The 23,784-nt window shown below is 39.2% G+C and overlaps 3 protein-coding genes across 4 annotated transcripts; 2 read left to right on the forward strand and 1 right to left on the reverse strand.

Annotated features, from left to right (window-relative positions):
- The first annotated feature begins 6,790 nt into the window (after nucleotides 1-6,790).
- On the forward strand, nucleotides 6,791-7,859 carry LOC144652075 (uncharacterized). The gene has a single exon (XM_078512115.1). It carries the CDS (start codon nucleotides 7,047-7,049, stop codon nucleotides 7,401-7,403), a length of 357 nt encoding a protein of 118 aa, XP_078368241.1. The 5' UTR covers nucleotides 6,791-7,046; the 3' UTR covers nucleotides 7,404-7,859.
- A 2,808-nt stretch (nucleotides 7,860-10,667) lies between these two features.
- On the forward strand, nucleotides 10,668-13,301 carry LOC144649132 (uncharacterized). Of its 2 annotated transcripts, none has more exons than XM_078508580.1 (2): nucleotides 10,668-10,766; nucleotides 12,164-13,301. In XM_078508580.1, exon 2 carries the CDS (start codon nucleotides 12,231-12,233, stop codon nucleotides 12,660-12,662), a length of 432 nt encoding a protein of 143 aa, XP_078364706.1. In that variant the 5' UTR covers nucleotides 10,668-10,766; nucleotides 12,164-12,230; the 3' UTR covers nucleotides 12,663-13,301. The 2 variants fall into 2 exon arrangements, with proteins under 2 accessions (XP_078364706.1, XP_078364705.1); XM_078508579.1 differs by lacking the exon at nucleotides 10,668-10,766 and adding an exon at nucleotides 11,708-12,056.
- Nucleotides 13,302-16,676: 3,375 nt separating this feature from the next.
- On the reverse strand, nucleotides 16,677-19,998 carry LOC144648088 (endoglucanase E-4-like). The gene is made up of 4 exons (XM_078507723.1): nucleotides 19,516-19,998; nucleotides 18,689-19,011; nucleotides 17,750-17,934; nucleotides 16,677-17,137 (listed from the first exon to the last, which is right to left on the reverse strand). Exons 1-4 carry the CDS (start codon nucleotides 19,996-19,998, stop codon nucleotides 16,677-16,679), a joined length of 1,452 nt encoding a protein of 483 aa, XP_078363849.1.
- Nucleotides 19,999-23,784: the final 3,786 nt, after the last annotated feature.

The following is a 23,784-nucleotide window of genomic DNA, read 5'->3' on the forward strand; positions in this document are numbered from 1 at the left end:
TTTTCTAGCCTTATTTTGTTGCGTAGCAGTTCCACAAATATTGCGGCTTTAACCTCGAGTGGCTGGGGTTTTCCGCAATGTCTTAAAATAATCTTCCTTTGTATTGTTTCTTTGTAGTTTAGAGTGTAAAAGTATTCTAATCAATGAATTGCATCAGTTGTCTTTGAGCGTTGGAGCTGAAAGGATCTTGGTTTGTAAACAAGAGAGAACTTCGAAATCATGTGCAAAACAGAACCGTTTCCCGAAGAGGACTCAGCGCAAGAGTGCACATGTCTTTTACATGACGAGAAACCGCTTACGATGAAGGAACTGAACGGGACTAAAGTCTACGATTTTGACTTCAAATACGGCCAAAAATCCTCGTGGGATTTCAGCGACGATCTTGCAGCCATCGATCTGAGCATAAGGCAAAGCCCTAAAGGAAACCTACATCGAAGGATAAAGCGGAGAAAATACCCCAAGTTTAGATTTGTTCCTAGTCTTGAGGACATTAAGGAGAACGAACTGTTTGAAGCAGAGCTACAGAATTTGAACAAACTGAAAAAAGATTTGGCTTCCATTCATGAAGAGCGAGCTCTGAATTGTGGGATGCCTGTACTGAAAGATGAAAATCGTCGTCACCGCCGTAAACGTCATGGAAGAGTTTAATCGGAAGAGAAGGCGACCTTGATTAATGGATGAATTAAACCCAAAACTTCGGGTTTAAATGTCGACCGTGCTTGCAACCTCGTCTTGAGGTGAAAACGATGGTGAAGGGCGTTGCTATTTGCTGACTGTCAGGACTTGAGAATCCTTTGAAGTCCACGTCGTAAAAGACTCGGTAGAAGGAAACGGTTTAAGGATTTTGAATCTCACTCGAAAGAAGAGAACGGATAAAATACCGTGCAGCAAGATGGAATTCAAACTTTGCGAACTTTGATAGTTTCTAATCTTCAAGTTTTACTTGCCCAATATCAAATATATTCAAAACTTAGTGAAAAACTAACTACGCAACAAGAAAACCTGAATATTGTTTGTCACGTGAAATCGGCCAAATTTGTGAATATGTCATGCATTATTTTACAGAATTTGTAGCTGCTGGACCAGATAGTGTTTGTAAACATGTACAGCGCCAACATTGCTGCGAGTCTTGTGACTTACACGAGAATTAGTTGAGCACATTGTATATGAAGATACCAATATCGATTGATACGAACTATTACCCCAAAATTGTATATAGTGTATAGCCAATTGTAAAAAGTGTAGGTTTCGTTTTTGATTTCATAGAGATTGTAAATAGGTTCTTATTTTTGTGTTTATTGTAATGTTTGTAATGCATTTGATTATTTTATAGAAAATGCGAAATATAAATATTAAAGCAGATATCATTATTATTATTTTGCTATATAGCTCTGAAAGTGTTTTGTTAATAAAAAGGAGTTCAATATTTTATCCTGAGTCTTTTTTACTCTAAGCCTAATTACGACGTAACTTTGTGCGCGTTTTTGGGTTTCGTTTGGCTTAGCATGACTTGTGAACTAGTTTAAGTAGTGTTATTAGTCGGCTCTTGTCCCTTTGAAGCATTTAATCGATATTGCCTGATTCGCCGTTACTTTTCTCAGTAAAAAACGGGGAACATACATATACAATTAATGGCTCGTCCCCACGGGGCTTTTCAGAGTTAATATACATTACAAAATTTAACAACGCAGAAAGCTAAACACATTTCAATTATAACGTAAAAAGAAGACAAAGGTGGAATAAAAATTAAAAATCAACACTACAAAGCTTATATTGGATTCTGATACGCCACGTACACCAATGCAATAACAGTTGGTTTGGCACGCAAGTTAGCGCTCATTTTTGAAATTGTCCTTTTACCTTACGGAATACACCTTGCCATCCTCCCGCGCCGATTGAACGAGTTCAAAAACAACAAGCCTTAAGTATTCTCATTTATTCTTCCTTTCAGCAAGAACACCTTTTAAGATTTATAAGGCCGGGCTATTTGCCAACACTGTAGTTCATTCATGAACAAAGCTTGTATATTCACTCAGTTAGATCAACTAGTACTCTTGTTAAGATAGAGCATTTCCAACTAACAAAGTGTATGCGGTTCTGAACGAAGATAAAATTTAAGTATGGTGCTTCACTTCAGGAAGAATAAAGATACCAGCCCTAGATTTTATAACTTTTTAAGTTGTTTACTCGATGCCATGACCAATACAGGAAATTCGGGCTAAATGATTATATGCATGAACAAGTTTTTTCAACGTAAAAATAGAATTATCAGATCATTCATGTTAATACGTGCTTTATTTATTAACAAAACAGCTGGAAGTTGGCATAAACTCAAATGAAATGTATGGAGACGTGACCAATTAACTCACATGCCATGTCAACAAAGACTTTGTTATCATGTCTTTGCGATAAAAAAATGACTGAGAACTAATTTATCGTCAGTTTCTGCTAAGATCCCAAGATCCCAAGAAAAACAGAATGGAACCTTGGAACGAGAATATCAATTTCTTGATCTGTTCGACTTATTTCTGAGGCGATAACGAAAACTCTGTTTTTTTAGAGTCCATATTCAGCATGATCATGATGTCGGACTTCCAAGAGAGTTGCAATGAAAATCAAGCCTTAGGGGAGGGGGCACAAGGAAGTCCAGTCACCTTACACCTCCCTGCGCGAGAGCTTTATCTTTTTATCTTTCAAATTTGTTCCAAGCCCTCTACTCAAGCTTTTCTTTGGCCTTCGCATAGGCCTTGGCTAAGGAATTTCATTATTCCAACCGGAATGTTTTGTGGCATTTGACTTCTCTTTTGACAACGTATGTGTCCAATGCTCTTCCCTTGCCAATGCTTTAGGTAATAGGCCTTATCACGATTTCCGACGCTATTTTGACGAGTAGGAAAAGCGGGTAGAAATTACAGTGTTTGTTTGGGAATCCAACGGCAAATATCTTTTAAATTTTACAAAAATTGAATTCTGGACAACTTATGAATTGTAAAGTTTGGATACTAGGCGAAAGTTTTTATTTGCCAAGATTGAAGGTTGTAGCTGGGCTAGAAAGCGTTCAGTTACGTTTTTAATTTCCCATACATTTGTCTATAATTTTTCCGCGAACCGCGTCAATTTGCGATAAAAATATAGAAAAATGTATGGAAAATTAAAAACGTAACTGAACGCTTTCTAGCAGTATCTTTGTAAAAGATATTTGCCGTCGAATTCCCATACAAACACTGTAATTTCTAACCGCGTTGCCTACCCGTCAAGATGGCGTCGAAAACCGTGATAAGGCCTATTCTGTTTATAGAGTTAAAAACTATTCACAGCATACTCCTTCCTCCTCCTCCTCCTTCCCTTCTCTTACACAGAGCAGGTGACGTCGACGGCTTTGTTAGGTGTTTCAATAACGATACTTCATTCATTTAAGGGTGGTTGACTCTCCGACTTTAGGAGAGCACCCATGACCATCTAAGGGCCGTGGCTTCCTCCCGGGGCGTGCGCAGGCCCTCGAAATTAGGCTTTAGTAGATTGCGCCCGAGAAAAATAGCATATTACGCTATTAGCAGTGCCCATGTTTTGCACTTCACGAAATTATGTTAAGTCCTAGCGTGGTTATGCTAAGTCCCTAGGGGGATATCTATATAAAAACCAACACGCGGTATGAGACGAGCAGTAACGACGCAATCTTGTAAAAGATGTGAGGGGGGTAAGTTAAATCAGGGAAGGAGACATAACCTAACACAAGGCTACGACCGGGAAAAGGATCACCAGAATTGTAAGTTTAATATAGTGTAATTTCAGTTTGTATCCGTTCAAGACAGTTACGAACAATTACGGCACAAAGCCTCAAACAACTTGTAATTTATCTTTCAGTTTGACTATAATGTAACTCTAATCAGAAGAGATAGTGCAGAAATAAATCCTCAGATTTTCTCAAGCTGAAGGTGTCTAGTACAAGTGCAAAACAGCCAATATTTTTTAGAAATTATGCCAAAATTATGCTATTTTCTGGAAATTATATTCTCTGTCACCGAAATTATGCTACTTTGATTTTAAGGAAAATAAAGAGAATGCTCTTTTTAGAGCTCAATATCTCCTTATAATTACACCCTTTGCAAAAAGTTTTCTACCTCGAAGACATAAATTTTCCCTGGGAATTCTTCGATTCGATCACGAGGACTCGTGTTTTTGATCTGAGTTACCTCTTTTCTTGTTCTTTCCGGTATTTCGTTTAGGAACACGTTCTAGAGATTGAAGCTCACGGTACGGCACTGGAAGTGCTGGAAGTGGATTAGTTTTTAATTGTATTCTTATATATCTTCATATAATATTTTAAATTTGTTTTTTGATTTTTTTTCTTCTTTTTAAGTTTTAAGTTAACTTGATGTAGGCGCATTTGATTGTATTCATATGCTAATTTGCGCCGAATAAGTATTAAATTATTATTATTATTGTTACTCAAGACGACGCCATCTTTGATCTGAGACCTGAGGTGGCCGAGCCGCCGAGCCATTAGCGTGGTGGCCTGAGGAGAGTCTCAGTCTCTCAGATATGCACAGGTTAAATGCACAGGGTGACCTGAGTCTGCCGGACCATATTTGACCATGGGCCTGAGCACAGACTTCAATATTTTCCAAAAACAATACAGAAATAAAACTGAATTATTCTAAAACTATGATGTTTTTTTTTTGTTTTCAACGCATAAAAGCTCGGATTATGCTAGCAGTGCTAAACTGAAATAAAAGCTTAAAATAATGCTCGTTTTGCTAAATTATGCTTAACATTGTGCTTGCACAACCTACCAAAGCCAACCTTTGATGGGGACGAATCCCCGAGGCTGTTTCATTTTATTTATGTTTTCTCTATTACAAGTAAAGATTCATCTAAACCTTTCGCTTGCGAACCCTCTCGCGATACCAAATGTACCCTCTATGATTTAAGTTACTGTAAAAAAAATGTATAATTTGAGACATGTTTAGAATGTTTATGGCTCAGATCATGAAAAAAGAACATTCATTTCCGGGCAGCCTTAGAACGAGAATTAGACGTTCTTATAAACAAAACGCAAACTTGCAAGTTTTACCACTGATATCATAAACAACAAGGCCAGCTGTACGTATTTTTCCCGTTTTCCTTGTAGCTATAATTGTAAACATTCTTTATTCATAGCAATTTCCAACGATGACAACAATATAGGCATCATTGCTGAGCGTTTATTTTGACTTAATCAGCAGACTACAGGCTAGGATAACTTTTTCAGGGCTATGAAAGATTCCTATGGTCAAGTATAACCGTTAAGAAAAAAACACCTGAAAGGAATGAAAAAATCGACGAGGAGCCCAGGCAGAAACAGAAAAACACTATCTGTTTCATTCTTTTATAGATTTAGACTATTGTTTATTTGGAAACTTTTCATAATTCTTAAGACGGAAACATGATCGATCTTAAAGATTATGAAAAGTTTCCTAGTCGACGCCAGGCATTGCACCGTAGCATTTGGAGGAAGTTTGCGCATTCTCATTTTATTTTCCTCGGTCCGACTCGCATCCGTACACCTGCATGACCAACGAAAGCCGTTTCCTGGAAGACTTTCTCAAGGTCGCTTGCTTTTGCTTTTCCCTCTCTGTTTTCTTATTTTTTTGGATCAGCTATGAACCTGCGCAGCTGGGCAATTCGTTGTTGGCATACAACAATACGCTCTGTGAGCTCGGCTTGTAGGCAAGTCTAGTTTCCACGAAACAGTCTACATATGTACCGTGCGTGTAAAGGTTTAGCTAGTAGTGTCTCTTAAGGTTGTATCTTTAGCTAAATTAAACCATTAAAAAATAAATCACGTGGATAGTATGGTTTGACTTCAATTAATTTTTTAAAAGCGTGCTGATAAGAGCTTTCCCCTCTCCCCTTTCCCGACCCTCTTCCCTGATCTATCCTCTTCCCTCATCCTGTGCAGCTGGGCAATTCGTTGTTGACACAAAACAACGCCTCGTTTACTGGTTATCAGCATATAGCCTTAGTGTTAGGTTCATTCAATATCATATGGTTGTTAGTAAACCAGGCAAAGATATTTGGACTGCATGCCAGCAACCCCAAGGGAAACGCTCTGGCAACGAGGGCATGCCAGTTCCGGTAAAACTTTGGTGAAAGGCAGGGGCGGTGGAGGGAAGGATACAGAAGAGAGGTTAAAGCGGGGGTAAGTTAGCCCAGTTGCTTGAAATATTGTAGTCAAAGTCCTCTTAACAATTTTAAATATTGACTTCCATTATTTTTTTTTTACATTATTCTTATATATTACTTGTTTTTTCTTTTCTGTTGTTGTGAACTTGAAACTTGAGAGAGTCCAGGTTTCCATGAAATGAATATATCCCAAGTTATTTGTACTGGAGGAGACCTGTTTTGACGAAACAGGATTTTGTAGACCTCTTAAAGCTCTTTCGCTCTGACCGCAAAAAAATGACAAAAACAGTTCAAAGTCAGGATTTCGGGAAAGAAAATCGTTGTACAACTAATCTTCTATTAGATATTTTATTTAAGTACAGCTATACATTTTTTGCAGGTCCTTTGCATTTGGGACTTGCCCAATGGGCCCGCTTAAATACTGGAAATTCGTAAAAAAATATTTACCGATGCTACACTTTTGAAATATCTAGTAAGATGTTATCTGCATAAATGTCAACCATGGTGTGGCGTGACGCGCGATGTATATATATTAGGGAATAAATCGTATTTGAAACAGGAGCTCAGATAATTTAAAGATGCAAAGACAAGAGTCTGAAGTTTGACAGACCGTGTGGCCTGGTATCTAAGCCTTTCAGTGACGTCATGGCCAAAATAATCAACAGCAGCGTGTCATCACGTGGGCTTCAAATGTAAACAGGTTCTGGTGCCATATGTGCCATTCATGAATTCAAAACGAAGACATTTATAGTCGCGTGATCAGCTGCGCCCGTTAAATTGGTCAAAATAGAAAGCGACAAAAAATATCTAGTCCGTCCTTTACTCATTTGCTTGAATCTTCTTTGGTGCTGCTGCCAGTGAAACTCGCAATCTTTCAAAACATGACTGCGGTGGACCGCCCTCTTCCGATGGCTTGTTGGGAAGAAGAAACCGACCGGGATTACTACCTTGTTTACGAGTTCATGTCGTCCCTTTTAAACGCGGAATTGTTAGCTATGAGACGAAGTTTATACGAAAAAGGTCTCCAAATGAAGCATTCTCACGTTTGCAAGTGTCATCTACCGGTGGAGAAAACGTTCTGGGATAAAGAAGGAGCGAAAGACGAGTTCCATTCTCACAAGGTTGTGTTTGACTTCGCGGCAGTCCACCGTGAGCGGGCTTTGAACGCGGGAAAGCTAAACAAGGACAAAGGGAGACGGTGGCGCAGGAAGAATTTTAGCAAGAAAAAGGTTGACTGAAACAACCTTACGGATTGCTAAATGGGAGACACTACGGCTTGCCGAGAAGAAACTTTTTCTTATGATCTACTGAAGGACAAAACTCGGACGATCTAGTGTTAAACATTATTATTGTAAAATCTACTGAACACTTGATTTTTTAAATTAAACAAAACCTCGAATTATTAACCTAGTTTATATAGGCGTTAACTGTAAAGGCTTGTTGTTGATTTGGTTGTGTAAGTATAGCACGGATCAACCGAATTTGTAATTATAAGGAACTAATTGCTTTTGAACCAGTTTAGAAAGTCACGAGACATAGTAGTAATATATTATTATATTATTGGTCGTTCACGTAAAAGATATTCGTTTAAAAACATATATATACACACACAGTCGTTTTGTAATTTGTAAATTTGTAAAAAGCTACAGCGAACTAAAAGTTCGGGGATTAAATTTGTGGATTGTTAAATTCAACTTTGTGGCTTTCTGTCATTATGTTATTTTTTTCCGGGGTGTGTAGCAAATTTGCAAGTCGAAATAGAAAATTGCATCATACAAGAGACAGGTCCATGTGTCTTGGCTTGATCCAACAACCGATGGAAAAATAAGTTTACAGATAGAAGATGACTTATTTTGCTTACAAATGCCTTCAATGGTTTTATTGGTAAGGCTTGTTGATTTTGACTGGTAAATATTTACATCCGATGCCCGTATTTTTAACAATAAAAACTGCGGTGTAAATAGAAACACCTGTTGGGCGAAGCATTCAACCATGTGACTATGTATTTATCACGAAAGATCTATTTTTAGCAGTGGGGTTTCCACTTATTCAGCCGCTATACTTAGCTTCCAAAACGACTAAAAACAATTTTCATGTTATTGTTTTCTGCACTGAATGTTTTTCAATAAGCGGTATAGGTGCAACTGTTCATAGCACATCTCTTAGATCAGTTTTAAATTTAAACGTCGGTAGAATATAATTAGACGCATTTACGATGTGTTTATTGCGATTATTCCCTGAACTTGTTTTGACACCTGCAGGAGGACACAAGATATCACTTGTTGTCTAAAACAGCGTCTGGCTTAGCATCAGGCGTAAATAGGTAACTGGATTAAATTGAATAAACGAATCTTTTGATTAAACAAAAATATTAACAAAAAATAGCTATTGTATGATTAAACTAATCAGTTTACACAGTCAAATTGTCCTTTAGTGTCCCCAGTGTTCTATATTTTCTATTCTTATATTTCTATATTTCATAAGGAAATGGCCCGACAGCAAAATGCAGTAATTTTTCGTTTCCGTGTGGGGTGTAAATAAGATGAAAAGACCACTTCTTTCAAAACATTTTCCATTCTTTTTGCAAAGCTTACATTTTCAGGAGCAGTTAAATACCGTAATAATGTTTATACGGATCGCTGGGTTACTCGATCCTGCCAGCAAAGTTTCGAGCCAGAATAAGTCATGTGTTTTTTATTACTTCCGGCAGCAAGCAGAAAGTTTTGAGCAGTATGATTCGAACCGAATAACAGATAACTGTAGCAAATGCGGAAGAAAATAATTATGCTTCTCCAGCTTTGTGAATGCTGCCTCTATATAAGTTTATGAGTTCTAGAAGGATATGGTTTTGGGGTTGTTTAATGATCGAGTGTCCGGCGGGAGCGAAGCGGTCTGAAACGGTAGTGGCAGCGGGTTAATCAGACGTGCAGTTGAAAAAGCGATACAGACAAAGCCGCTTGCATTGATCAAACCACTATTACTGCTGCTTCGAACCACTTCGCTCAAGTCTCAGACTCAAGTCGGACACTCAATGAACAACCTTAACTTGAAATCATCCCGGAATTATCCCATTAGAATTAGAACTCATAAACTCACACTGAGTCACAGCATTTGCAAGGCTAAAGAAGCACACTTGATCTCTAAAGGAAAAAACAGTTATGGACTTAAAGGTTTTTAGGGTCAATAAATATTACACATAGCACATAAATATTTCAGCTGTTTCATCCATTACTGATTCCGATCCATTTTTCCGCTCCCGTACCCCTACGGCCCTACCCACGGGCATTTTGTATTCTCCCCAGTTTTCGCTCGCTTTCAAGAACCAAAATGGCGGCCCATCGAACTCAACGATCGATGTCTACTTTACGGAAAGATAGGGGACTGTGAACAGTTTACAGAGGTGAAGAATGTGGAAATAGGTACGTCCGCATTTGAGCTGAGATAAGCAACTTATTTGGTCATCGTCTATCTCGGGTTTCATTAGCACAGTGCTACTACATAAAAGTCTACTTTCCCCGCTAGTCCATTGCCGTCTCTCCCCAGTCTCACTCTCCGTCTTGAAACTCGCTCCAGACCTTTTGCTCGAAGACCCCGTGCGTTCCCGGGGAGCGGGGGTACTCCCTATTACGGCCTAAACGGGAGGCTCCGTCCGAATGAAAGGGGTACCTTTAACAGGTTTTATGCATATAAAAGGGTAGGGATTTCGCAAGTTAAGATATATAAAAGAGTAGGGAAATCTGTCATTAAGATATTTAACGCACCTTTGCGGCTATATCATTTTATTTTATTAAGCGCTACAAAAAAGCGACAACAAGACTTCTTCAGTTAGGTATATGTAGCTTTGCGCATTGTTCTGGTACAGTCGAAGCTCTATTAACGGACACTCTCGTAAGTGGACAGCTCTACTTACGGCCGCCTTGTTTGAAACCCCGTCTTAACTCCCATACAAACTCTGTATTTTTACATTCTCGTAAGCGGACATTCCCGTAAGCGGCCGCGAACACTTTCAGACTTTTACAACTTAGACTTTTTCTTTGTTTTTAAGCTCCCGTAAGCGGACACTCCAAAGAAAATCCTATTAACAACTTCTGTATAATGTTTTTTATCAATCGACTTCACATTACCGTTCGTCACAATGATTTTACTTAATTACAGTAATTACAGTACCATATTTCAGTGTTTGTTTTATCGTCATCCAACTCCGTCCGGTTATTGTTAGCTGGGCAAGCTCCCGTAAGCGGCCATCTATCCTCTTACACCTCCAGTTACGGACACTTTTTTCGCGTCCCGAGGGTGTCCGCTTACGAGAGCTTCGACTGTAGTTAACCGCTGTGCCGTGCCATACAGTATATCACAGCTTTTATGTTCTTATTGAGGCAATATATTTTGTAACGACCAAAACGGTTAAGCACCCCCCCCCCCCCCGCCCCTCTACACTTTGAACAAGTGTACCGGTAATTTCATTTTCAACCCACCCCTATTGTGTAGTGATATGCATGTGACATCCCCATTCATGTATTGCACATGAAAGTGTAAACACGATCTACGGAAATCGAGGTCACAGAAGCGCCAATCTCGGACGGCCAACATCCAGACTTTAGGTAAGTTTTGTTTCCCAAAATGCCTGAAAATCGTACCAAGACTTAAAGGAGAAAAATTTAAATTTGTTTAGCACTTTCCGGCTAAATCAGGCGTCTTCCGATTATTCGATTGAGAGCCCTCGAAGAACGCGCGAGAGATTTCATGGATCGTTGCCGAGAATAAAAGATCCGTTTTATGGATATAAATCTGCCACTAAGTTGTGCTTTAACAACTAGACTAGTCACTCTAAAAGTTCCTGATGATTTGTTAGAAACCGAAAAGGCTCCCCATCAACCTAATGGAGACGCGAGCAGGCCTCGTGGAGTGCTCGTGTTACGTGGGAGACTCGTGATTCGCGCAAGGAATTTTTGTATCTTCACATAATCGCTTTATTTTTTCTCGTGACAATTAATCCAGGATTTTAATTAAGGAGCTGGCATATTTCCTTGCATTTGTTTTGTCATTACACAACTTTGTACTCTCGTTACAGAAAATGCTTCGCGTAGGGCACGCGTTACGTGGGAGACTCGTGATTCAGCGCGAGGAGTTTATTTGCCTTCACAAAATCGCTTTATTCTTTCTCGTGACAATAAACCCAGGATTTTTATTAAGGTGCTGGCATATTTTCCTTTGCATTTGTTTCTATTTTCATTACTTTGTATTTTCGTTACGGAATATTTTTTGAAATCCATGCCCGTCACGCACTGTACTGTTTATGTTTATGTCAGAAAATAACATGTGCTTTCAGCACGTGCGGTTATATTTTCATCAGAGATGACAATCATTCTGTCAAAGTTGAATTGCTTTGAACTCATCTTAATTTTTGTTATCCATTTTATTGGTACAATTTTGTCAATAATACGGCGAATGGTGAGAAACAGTCACATAGATACTCGCTATGAAACCTAATAAATAAGGCCCGTGATCGGCGACATAAACAGAATATTGATTAGGCGACTCATAAAAAGTCAGTTAAATTATTCATTTCGGGAACAACAACCTTCGACACCCCAAGCACGCACATCAGTTTACGGCTGAAATTGAAACTACAAATCAACTTTTTTGACGTATTTCTTTTGTCATTGCCCGCAAATCTAAGATTATCCGTGCTTTAAGTATTCGCTGTTCGGAACAGTAAAAACCTAAATCGGTTGGTCAACATTGAATGGAGTTGTTAACATACGCGCGCTGAGGATTGCACTTTGGGACGCACGCAAAATTTGATATCGCACAGGCGGGAAAACTACAGAGTTGTCTGCGGTAGCATTTGGGCTGGGCCAGACGAGCTGCGCCGAGGCATCGAGGAGAAGGTAGCTAATAACCTCCCTAGGAGTTGAAAGAGATAGTGACAATTTAATCCCACACCTCGAAAAGATTTCAATTGGACTAATTTTGAACTTGATCTGCTTGTTTATAGCTAGACTCCAGAAGAACTAAACAAAGAGATCACCAGGAACGTTGAATCACCACTTGATTGATCAAAAATGTCGATTCTAGACAGACCCACAGCTATGACGAGCTGGGAGAAGGAAGCAGAGCAAGACCTTGACTGTGTTTACCAATCCAAGTCGACTCAAGACCGCGCGGACGTGGATGCAGTGTGGCAAAGCATGTACGAGAAAGGTCTGAAGAGAAAAGTAAGTCAGTATTCACTTCCTCCTCAAGCCTCTGATATCAATGGGAGTCTGTCAAGTCCTAGCGGCGCGCCGCAACAAGAGTCGGAGAAGGCGGAGAAAGAAGAGAAGAAACCGAAAGATTTGTACGATGTACATCTTGAACGAGCGCGAAATTTGGGAATATTGGCTGGAATGGACGAAGGGCGACGGTGGAGGAAACGAACCTACTCAAATAGCTCCTCAGGCGAACAAAATCACTGCCATACGCACGAGGGTCAGGATCTAGGGAAAAGTATATAAGATGACTATAAACTGGCTCACGAACGCTATATTGTTTATTTTTGATGTGATCCTAACTCCTCCTAACTTAACTGTATTCAAAATTGAGTGATAAATGATCAATGCACGGGGTCGATGCGGGGGAGAAACTGACAAACGGATTTTACGAGTCGAGGCAGCATTTTTCTAAGCATTTTCCAGTTGAATTAGGATAATTTTAAATATAAACGAGTTGTTTTTAGGTAATAGACGTTCTTGAAATATTTATAATAGATCGTGGATGGTCAAACCGAGCGAGTCACGTAGCACTGAAATGTTTGGTTTTCATTGGTTCATTAACAGACAACAAAAACACCAGGACGAATTCACTCAATTGTACCGTAATTGTTTCCTTCCTTTTTAATTTATTTTTGTTCAGTGTGGCTGATCGGCTGCACGAAATGAAAACGAACTCTGTTATTATCAGTTTCACAAAATATTTTAATCTCAAAAATCATCTTGTTTTGATTGTATATTGAGACTACTGGATTTGTTGTGACCGCGTGGACTATACGCGTTTCAAATACTGGGTATAAAAGCACGCAAATGTGTAATGCTTCTGACTGAAGCAGCAATGTTTACTTGTTATGACGGGGTAAAATAAAATTAACATAAAATCTGTTGTGTTCAAGTCAAAACCATTATCTCAGCTTAGCGTGAGTCCGTGGTTATTTCTTTTACTAACATTTCTGAAATTTCTACTGAAGAAATTAATACGTTGCCGATTTTGTATGTAAAACTGTGAGATGCGATCTCCGGTGACAACCGAGCCGTTTGTATTTTAACCTTGAATTCATCTTTGCTTTGAAATCGAATCGTTTTCCGTTTTAATTTTATTTCTATACAAACAATTTACCAGCTGTCTCCCACAGATGTACTGAACCTGCGAAAAACATGTCAGCGGACTAACACCCAAAGAGAGACAACAGTGGCTATAGCGCGCAGTCAGCCGAGATGTGAATGTTTTTAACCTTTCACGTTGTTGAAAGCAAAAACCTTAAACCTTAACAGGATGGGAAAAAAGATTCTAGAGAAACAATTCGTGCTATCTAACAATGGTCTTCGAACCTATTTATCATATTTAATTGCGTGCTGGTTATAATTATTTTGAGCTGCGGTTTAGAACGATTTCACTGACAGACTGCACTGATTTCTTTGATTTTTGGCATCCTAAATGAAGGATGTTATAATTTTAAGAATAAGTTATTTTTGTGGGGATAACGATTGACATATCAGCATACCGTGATAAAAATTACCTCTGATAATTAAAGAACATCGTTTCGCCGACTCTTCAACAGTCATTTTCAAGTTCGGTCCAAGAATATAATTAAAATGTATATAGAAAAAGCGCTAAAACATAAAGACAATAGCCCAGACATCGACAATAAGAACTGGAAAGAGTTCAAAAATATAACCTTGAATAATCGCATCAAAAAATATTAAAAATATTTTTCTCGTATCGAGTCACACTCTTAAGTTTCAGCTTCAGGAATCCGATTATAATAATAATAAAAATTCAAAAATACGTTGTTCTTGTTTTACGTGACACCCAATAGTCCAATCCTTAGTGATCTTCTATAGGCTGGTGCACGTGTTGACAGACAGCAAAAGCCGACATAATCTGCATCACAAAAAAAAGTGTATTTTTGGTTTACGACTGGAGGTTCTGCTCCGCTGACATTGATTTCGTCTATTATCTTACGGGCGGTGTAAACACGACGGACCTCGGTATTTATCTTCCGGCTGGGTCACCATCTTTTTTTTAAATCTGACAACCGATTTTTTCCCTTACTTCTTACTTCTGCAAACAAGGCCTTTTGGCCTTGGAAAGCCTGTGCTGACAATTGCAAATGTCGAGAAAGAGGCACGCATTTTAATTCACGCGAAGCGTTTTTCTTTTTAAACAAACAAACAAACAGATTATAAGTGCGCCGCTGGCTCGACTCACAATCCTAAGGTAATTCGCAAAAATTTGGACAACTTTATAGACCTTATCCAGGACTTTAGCCGGTAAACAGAATATTACATGTGAATTCGATGATTCTCGTCTGAACTCAATACTTGACTATTTTGGCAAACTATTCAAAACGTTGGTTAAGGTGATTGGTGTTCTTAATGTTCTGGGATGAATAAATGATATGCAAATAGCTATATAAAAGACAAACACGTACTTCCTTTATGCACTCTATTTTTAAATGCCATGTTAAGGGGTATAAACGGCTAGAGTCAAGCCCTGATTGGTCTCTTTTGGCATGGGGTTAATTTTAATTTTTTCGACGAGGATCCCCGTTATTTCATATTGGATTCGCTGACCTGCTGAATACGGCTTTAACTGACGATAGCGTTAAATAAACGGCATGCAATGCATGCTAAGGCGAGGACGTTAAAGTAAAGCAAGTCAGTATGTTTAATTTCCAGACAAAGGACTGGGAATAGACCTTTGGGGCTTTGTTTGTTTGTTGTCCCATTTCAGACTATGTGATATCACCCTTGAGGATCTCTTCTTCACTTGGTATTCAGATAGTTAAAAAATGGACAATTTACATACATAACAACAACAACAATAACAACAATACAATGTTAAATGTGGTCCTTACACTTAGCTATGGTTTCGATGCGTCCCGCAGATATGGTTAGCAAAATCTGCGGGAACGCACCAGCTAGTTTACAGGTAAGCCACAATAATAAAAAATAAAAATAAAAAAAATAAAAAAAAAATAAAAATAAAATAAAATAAAATAAAATAAAGTGAATAAAATTATTCAAAGCTTTAAAGCTTTAAATATGTGCGACGCATTTCCTGATTAAAAATGAGCTAAAAGTTATAGAATATATACAATTATTTAATTAAAAATTACAAATGACGACTAATATCTACAGCATTTAACGCCTTTCTAAAGGTTTTATAGCATATTGAAGTTCTGGCAGTGTCTGAGAGGCTATTCCATAATTTGGGGGCGAAATATCGCCAAGATTTGAGTCCGTGCTTGGTAGTTTGCACTTTAGGTAGATTGAGAATATTTTGTCCTCTTAAGTTGTAGGAAGAGTTTCTAGGTTGTATCAGCTCACGCAAGCAGGGAGGACTAGGACCGTTTATTGTTTTGAAAATCGAGCTAGCAATTTTGTATACTCGTTGCTCGGCCAAGGTTGGCAGGCCAAGGGCTTGTAGAAGGTCCCTGTAAGGGGTGTTCTTGTCCTTGAAAACAAAGCGAATGGCCCTTTCGTTAACCTTCTCTAGCTTTGTTGCAGAGGCTGCAGAAGTGCCATGTCTCTGCGCAGTAATTAAAATGCGGAGCAATAAAAGACGTATAGATTGTCTTTCTTATTTGGTACGGTAGCATTTTCTTCATACGCTTTAATACTGCAACTTGTTGAGACACTTTCCTACAGACTTTAGTGACATACATAGCTTTAAATGTCTATTTAGTGAAAATGTGAGTCCAAAAAATCACATCTCCCGTCGTAACACCAATCCACGACCGCTTCACAACATAAGGTCCGGGACTACGTCCTCGCCTAAAAAACATATCGGGTTATCACTGAAACCGAAAGCATTATTATTGAGCCGTCGAAAATGGATTCGGATTTAGGTCGATAATTATAATTGCCTATTTTCAACATCGCAAATACTTCCATTTCAACTGACGGAAAACTGTTCCTGATTCCAACTTGTACCAACGTATAAATTTCATTTTCCACGTCTGATCGTTAAGTCCGAATTTATCAGGTCAGTATAGATTTGTTTGATTGGTAATTACTTGCCAGAAAGCCAGGTCAATGTTTTCGAGAAAAGGAAGCTGGCCTAAAATAATTGTTGTCAATGTTTACCTTAAGCAACTGTGTCGGCAAGATAGACAGGTAAAATACATAAACAGACTTAAACAGTTGATGATATTCTATGATTCATTTTATTGACCACCAGGTATACTAAACACCAGTCTAAATACCAGAAATCAGTGTTAAGAATTATCCATGTGTCTACTATTGAACTTTGCCTTAGCGTTTTGACGCTAACTGCAGATGCCTCAGCCCGGCCACCGCAGACTGGAACCCAGCGTTGTAATCCGTTGCCACCTCCGAGTATTTCACTTCAGTCCTGTCGTCTTTGAATTTGTCATAGCGATCAGGCCCGCCTACCAACGCACCATACAACACATGCGCATTAGGACCAGCATTCTCGTAGTTTCCCCAGTCGCATCGCGCGGGGGCTGATGGGCAGCTGCTTGAGCGGTGGTGGGGTCTTTGAGGAGGGTTTTTGCCAAAGCCAACAACGAAGCTGCGCCCGCTGTCTCCGAGCATGTAGTGGATCTGCTTCCTTGCAAACTGTCGATGCGCAACTGGGTTGAGGCCAAGGTCAGCGGCTAATAGCGCCAGGAAAGCTGTATTGGCGGCAAAGCGGTTGGCACCCCATGCATCGCGGAACACAAGGCCTTTTGGGGTACGTTTGAGTGAGCCACCTGCAAAATTGAGGTTACGAATTAAACATCAAGCGAGAATCGAGAAAGATATTTAACAAGTTCAAACCATACCATACTAAGCAAACCAATTATCTTGGAATCACATAATTTTTTCCGATTATCATTTTTGACTCCGACTAAGATAAAAACCATGCCAATCGCCATAAAGAAGTTTTCACACAGTTGTTCTCGCAAACGTTTATAATAAACGAGTCCTACAAGAAATGCCAAAAGGGTTATCAGTCAATCAAAGGGTAATAACTCCCCCACTCAGTCTAGTCACTGCAAATTAGCGAGGAAATTTAACCCCTCGACTGATATTTTTTTAGAACAATAATTGAAAGGGGTCTGTGGCAATCATTGAGGAAATTATAATTCGAACTTATTAGAGAATAATGTGTATGTGGACGACAAATTTCGAGTTTTTCTATATTTTGCACGGTTTGCATTGAGCCTTTTTCTGGATTTTAGTATTTCGAAAATCACTAAAAAAATTATTGTGGTTTGTTTGTGGTCGAATTTACAAGTTTTCACTGGCATTTTCTGCTCAAGATATTGACTTTGTCCATTTAATTCTAGCTTATTTTACTGGAGTCTGTGTGGATGTTTTACCTGGTAGCCAGTTTGACAAGTACCGCTTAATCGCCTGACCGTAAATAGGTTTTTTCGTCAACCCGTAGAGTAGCAGATGCACTCCTGCAGTTTTGTCATCCCAAGAAAAGGCCCAAGATGAACTGAGCATGTATCTTTTGTACAAGGACTCAGCCATGTAAAGGTACTTGTTCTCACGAGTGGCTCTGAAAGGTATAAAAGTATGTCAATAATTTGTCGCTGCCTTTTCCTGAGTCAGGTCCTATTGTGTCCGCTAATGAAAAAATAAATAAGAAACCTGGGTGGGCGGTGTGCGAACGCTTTCATAGAACACCGTGTGTGTACACATGTAGTTAATTAATTCGATTTAGATGTGTCCTTATAAACAACTTTTATATGTTTTATTGATTCCTTTATTTTTATTTTGCTACTTTCCATCTTATGTCGATTAGAGATCTTACATTCAACAGTTTCTCGCGTTTACAATGTACTTTCGGTCAGGTGTTATGTGGCATTATACGACTAGAATTATTTCTACTCCCGCCTGGATAGGATGCTACTTCATCGAGGGGTAGACAACAACCATTAAATTCGCCGTTGCCCATTTTTACAACTGGGCCCAGTTGTACAAAAGGTGGATAATGCTTTGCACCGGATAAATTACTATCCGATGGATAGAGAAGTAGGTTTTGTATGATAGTTATCCACTGGATAGCGATTTACCGGGTGGATAGCATTATCCACCTGAACAACTGGGCTCTGGGTGAAGATAGGCATACATACATAGTGTCTACCTCAAGAACGCAACGCAATGAATTCAGCTAGGGCTCGAACCTGGTAAAATCCCTCTCTTGTCACGAAAACAATGTTACCTGTACAGCCAAGCAGTACGCAACGCAATGAATTCAGCTAGGGCTCGAACCTGGTAAAATCCCTCTCTTGTCACGAAAACAATGTTACCTGTACAGCCAAGCAGCTCCCCACACCAGTTCATCCTTGTAGCCACCAGACTTATAGAATTTCGCTGCCTTAGGAATAGAGTCGCTGTACTTTCCGAGATAAGTCCGCGCAAACTCATACAACCCTTTAGCGTGCGCCAGCAGTTGTGCGGAATAAGACGGATTGGACTTCCGGAACACGATTGAGCCTGCAGCCAAAGCAGCTGCTGTTTCAGCGGCAACATCGGATCCAGGCCTTTGAGCTGTTATCTTGAGTGCTGGCCGTGCCATTGTCATATCCTCTGGTCTGCCCCAGTATTTATGGTCAGCATCACCGTCGCCAACCTGAGGCGGGAAATGGAATGGAAAGAATTTGAAACGTCTATTGAAAATATACTTTTTGCGCACTGAACAGAAAATCCTCGGTTATAAAACGACGACGTTAAGAGGTGATGGATCTGTGTCAAAATATGAATCGCTAAAGGGACCTAAAAATATGGATAAACAGGAATTCTATCCTTATGGTAGTGAAAGAGACCAATGCTTGATGATAAGAATAAAATTAAAGGCAAAATGTATATCTTTTTTTAACTTGCCCGGGTCTTTTCTCTGCCGTAAGGATCAGATTGCTGTTTGGTCCAATTTATGTCAATATCAAAAGCGTTTTTATTTTAAACTTTTGCATTAGAGGGGTTGGCTTATTAGAGAGAAAGGTTTAATTATTTGTTGTTGTTTTCCTTCAATCTTGCACTCAGCAAGCGAATATATAGTTGATTTTTTTTTTAAATGAGAGCAGGAGCCCATTAATGGGCTCTTGATGAGAGAGGATGTCTGCAAGTATCTTCTTACCTGTACATAAAGCTCGAACTTGCTGGCATGGGCTTTCATGAAGTAGTCCAAGGGCCATTTGATGCTATCCAACATGTTCCTCATTTCACCGGCTGCCACATACGCATCACCATAATTGATTAGGCCGCAGGCCAACACTGTCACACTGGACGCCATTGGAAACCCGAACTTAACAAAATCCCCCGCATCGTACCAGCCGCCACTGAGGTCCACGCCAGTCCCTGCGCCGTCGCGAAGAGTCGCGCTTTTTCTCCAAGGGACTCGGTTTGTGGAGGGAAGTCGTCCGGCGCGCTGAGCTTCGTAGAACAAAATGGACTTGCGCAGAACCTCGTTGTAGTTGTATGGACTAGAAGCTGGGGGAACAGGGGGTTTTGGCTTTAAACCCCCGGTATTCCCTCCTCCTCCTCCTCCGCATGCGCAGGCGTGTCGTGCCAAGACGAGAAAACACAGAATAGAGGTAGAAAACACCGAGATGTATCCCATGATGCACCTCTATGAAGGAAATTTTATGTTTAAGAAGCTGTGTAATATTTCACGTTCACTATCAATGAAATTTGTTGCCTTTGAGAAATGTTATTATGTTTTCTACCGATATGAAGTCAGAAGTATCTTACAAAGAAATGCCTAAGACTTGCTCTTTCACCTTTCCACTGTAACTATTGGATGCCGGCGCAAACTCGTCATCATCATCACCATCACATGCTTCAAGTTATTTAAACACTATCAGATTTTAAGCACAATGCTTGTGGGGTGGTGTGCTAAACTAATCAGTATTACTTATACCTAATCGTACCTTTTTGGTACGCTTCGGCGGCATATCAGGCGAGTTTGGTCGAGCCATGGCTCGTATTTTGGCGAGACGCAGTCGAGCCAAAATACCCATGGCGAGACCAAACGAGCCTGATATGCCGCCGAAGCGTACCAAAAAGGTACGATTAGGTATTTACCGTACCCAAATTTAGAATTTAGCGAACAATTTGGGAACGCTGATCCAACTGTTCCAGTCTTAGTACTCGTCGGCAAACATCGCGCAGTTGGCGGGCGCACACAAGTTTAGTTTTGGCGGGAAAGTTTTTCTCCTTTTACGACCAATAAGCACCAGCTAAATTTAAATAATGAGGTTTTGTTTTATTGGTAAAACCCTTTCTCAATGCATCGTACGGTAACAATACTTAACTTGAAAGTGACCGTGATATCGGGGCATATCAGGTCAGTGACTTGATATCGTAGGATATCAGGACAGTAGATCGCGCTTCTGATTGGCTACTTGCGAATTTGGGTACGGTAATAATATATATTACTCGTTCGAGGAAACGCTTCTTTTCGTAACCTAGGACCACTCTACACATGGTTTAGTCATTTATTATTCTGCTACAAATCAACGGAACACATTGCCTAACAAACCTAAAACTGCCATTAATGTGAATATTTTTATTACCATTCTTAGACGACAATGTAAGTTATTTTAAACGGTTATGTGCCCCTTAGTCTGACAAGTGTAAGTATGAAACGAAAATAATGCACTGTACCGTAAGCTATGTATTGTAATGTCATTTCAATAAAAATGAAAAAAATTGAAAAGAAACCTAAACTAGATTGCTAATTTTGATTAGTGTTCACAGCTGCATTCTTCTTTGCAGTGATATAAATAGTTTTTCTTTTCATTCTGAGATACTAGCAGGAATGCTACTCTATAAATCCGAATGTGGAAATAAAGGTTTATGTTATGTAGTAGATGGGTCATTTGAACTATAATGTAAGCTTTTTCTTCTACGAAGAAATCAAATACATATAAATCAAATACATATAAATATTGATAAAAATTTAAGTGTTTGAATCATGTGTGAGATTCTGACAGCTGCATAAACTAAACGTATCCCCGATGTAATGAAAATCCTGTGGAACAAACCTTTTTCGGGGACACAGTCTTTACAAGGATCATTGGTTTGGGGTCTACTAAGCGAAATATGCTTTAAAAGAAGGAACCGTCGGTAAAATCAAAGAGATGGGACCCAGGGCCACCATTCCTTGCTATTTGCTCGTTTGTGTACTCTTCATTCGGAATAATGCAAGGACCACTTGTACAAACAGCAGCGAAGTAATGAAGCCGGATCTTGGTGTAGATCAGGATCAGCAATATAACTAACCTAACTAACCTTAATAGGTTAGTTTTGATTAGCCGAAATATTGGGCAATAAAATATATTTAGCCTTTTAAGCTGTCCGATAAACCTTGCATTTGGTTTAACTTTTTACTTTTCTTTCGTCGCTCACCAAACCGGCTGAGAGCTCGGTACAACCTGCTACACTGTTAAATATATATAAAACGGGGGCCGATGTGACAAAATCCCGCTCTTTACGGACTCTACGACGGTCGTGTAGGGGAAAACTGATTTTTTTTTAGGTTTCTTTAGGTTGAAATAATTATACAGTGTGTTAAAAGTTAAAATATTTGTTTGCGATGTTATAAACGTTATATAATTGCTAATTTCCATCAACAGTTTACGCACAAATTGTCCCTCTTAATTTCCAAGCTTATCCTACAAATTTTACAAATCTCAAATTGGTGAATTTGGTATATTAAATGGTAAAATACTAATTTCTTTGCGGTGTTGTTCAATCAGCAATTTCTATGAAAACCATTGAACAAATTACCCTATTTTCCAAGCTGAAGGTACTGAAGTTTGAAAACTCTGATTCAGGTACCCGAAATCTGGCGACTTTTGTAAGCTCTTCGTCAATGCTTTGTGAACACAAGTGGCATAGTATAGTACACAAGCCATTTTAATTTTAGACCAAGCGTGGGTACTAAGGAGGATTGTGGTTTGTGAACTATAACCCAACCCCAGCTTTTCTAAAATTGGCTTCCGAGCACCGAGTTTTTTTTTTGAGAACACCACAATTTAAATTCTCATCTAATGCGGTATTTTTGTCTTGAAAAAGGACTGAATGGACGAGACTTACCCTGATATGTGCAGTGGCAAATAAAATGATGATGATGATGATGATGATGATGATGAGAGATTGTGAAGCAACATACAGGGTAAATGGCACAAAATTAAAAAAATCTAATTTTAAAGGTCGAAGCTCTGACGCTTGACCTATACATACCTAAAAAAATTCAGTCCACGGCTAAGGGAACCCAGCGAGCCCACAGGTACTCAGGAAAGTGAACTAAAGGTTATTGAACTAACGGTCTTAAAAGTCTTTCCCGTTATTAAACTTCAGCAGCTGATTCAACGGTTTGCTTTATGAGCCGCTGTATCAAAAAAGCTTTTCCGAACTTGTGAAATATTTTGAAATAGAGATGAAGAAAGCAAACAAATGAACGGTTTTTTTAATATTCTGAAATTTCTTTTTTAATTAATTTTTAATCGTTGTTGAAGTTCATGGTTTGGTGAAAATTGCACTGTGTTGTTTTCAAAATAACTAAACAGAAAAAGTTTCAATGAAATATCGTACTCCTTGCGGTGCGATAACTGCTTCGTTTCGGCATTATTTCATTGAAGATAAAAAACTGGCCCTTGGTAAAAAGTAAATTGTATCTTTTAACTCGTCTTTTAGCGCCAAATGATTCCACTACGCGACGTCACTATGTTACTCGATTGGCGACTTGCACACGAAACAATGTTCTGTTCTTTTTTTAAAAAAATTCTCGGTTTGATATGTGTATCAAACTAATTTAAACAACGTGTGTTTCAACAAAAAAACGCCTTGAAATATAACAATAAAGAATGGGTTTTTTTTACAAGTGATATGGTGCTTATGGCATTTCTGGGAGAAACTCGATTTCGTTATCTTCCATTAATATGAAAGCTTTTTTGTGGCCCCATGGTGCTCAGGGTGTACTGAAACCCAGAACGGGTTTAAATTTAGTGGCAAGCAATTAATGTTAGTATCTAGGGTGAGCGTTTCGTGTCGTCCGATTTAAGAGCGAGTGTGATCACCACTGAGCCACCAGGGAGCTGGCTCCCAGATTTTGTAAATTTTAACTCGATATCGTGTTGCCTTTACAAATATAAAAAAACAAACTAACCGTAAACAGGCTAACCAAAGTGCATTGTAGGCTAACCAAAGTGAATAGTAGGCTAACCAGAGTGAATATTAGGCTAACCGAAGTAAATAGTAGGCTAACCAGAGTGCAAAGTAGGCTAACCGGTACTAGTTATCAGTCAATGACCGTAAGTGACGGCCATCTTGAAGTAGGAGAAGCCACGAGCCAAGCGACCCACACTACCGGAGCTTATCCCGGTTTCCATAGCATTAAGCG

This window comes from Oculina patagonica, chromosome 4, assembly GCF_052425735.1.
Source record: "Oculina patagonica isolate OP01 chromosome 4, crgOcupat, whole genome shotgun sequence".
Lineage (NCBI taxonomy): Eukaryota > Metazoa > Cnidaria > Anthozoa > Scleractinia > Oculinidae > Oculina > Oculina patagonica.

Coding starts and splice junctions, on each gene's coding strand:
- LOC144649132 (XM_078508580.1), top strand. CDS start 12,231: ATGTCGATTCTAGACAGACCCACAGCTATGACGAGCTGGGAGAAGGAA.
- LOC144652075 (XM_078512115.1), top strand. CDS start 7,047: ATGACTGCGGTGGACCGCCCTCTTCCGATGGCTTGTTGGGAAGAAGAA.
- LOC144648088 (XM_078507723.1), bottom strand. CDS start 19,998: ATGGGATACATCTCGGTGTTTTCTACCTCTATTCTGTGTTTTCTCGTC. Junction 19,012..19,515: donor AGTTCGAGCTTTATGTACAG/GTAAGAAGATAC, acceptor TTCCCGCCTCAG/GTTGGCGACGGTGATGCTGA. Junction 17,935..18,688: donor GGAGCTGCTTGGCTGTACAG/GTAACATTGTTT, acceptor TATACCTTTCAG/AGCCACTCGTGAGAACAAGT.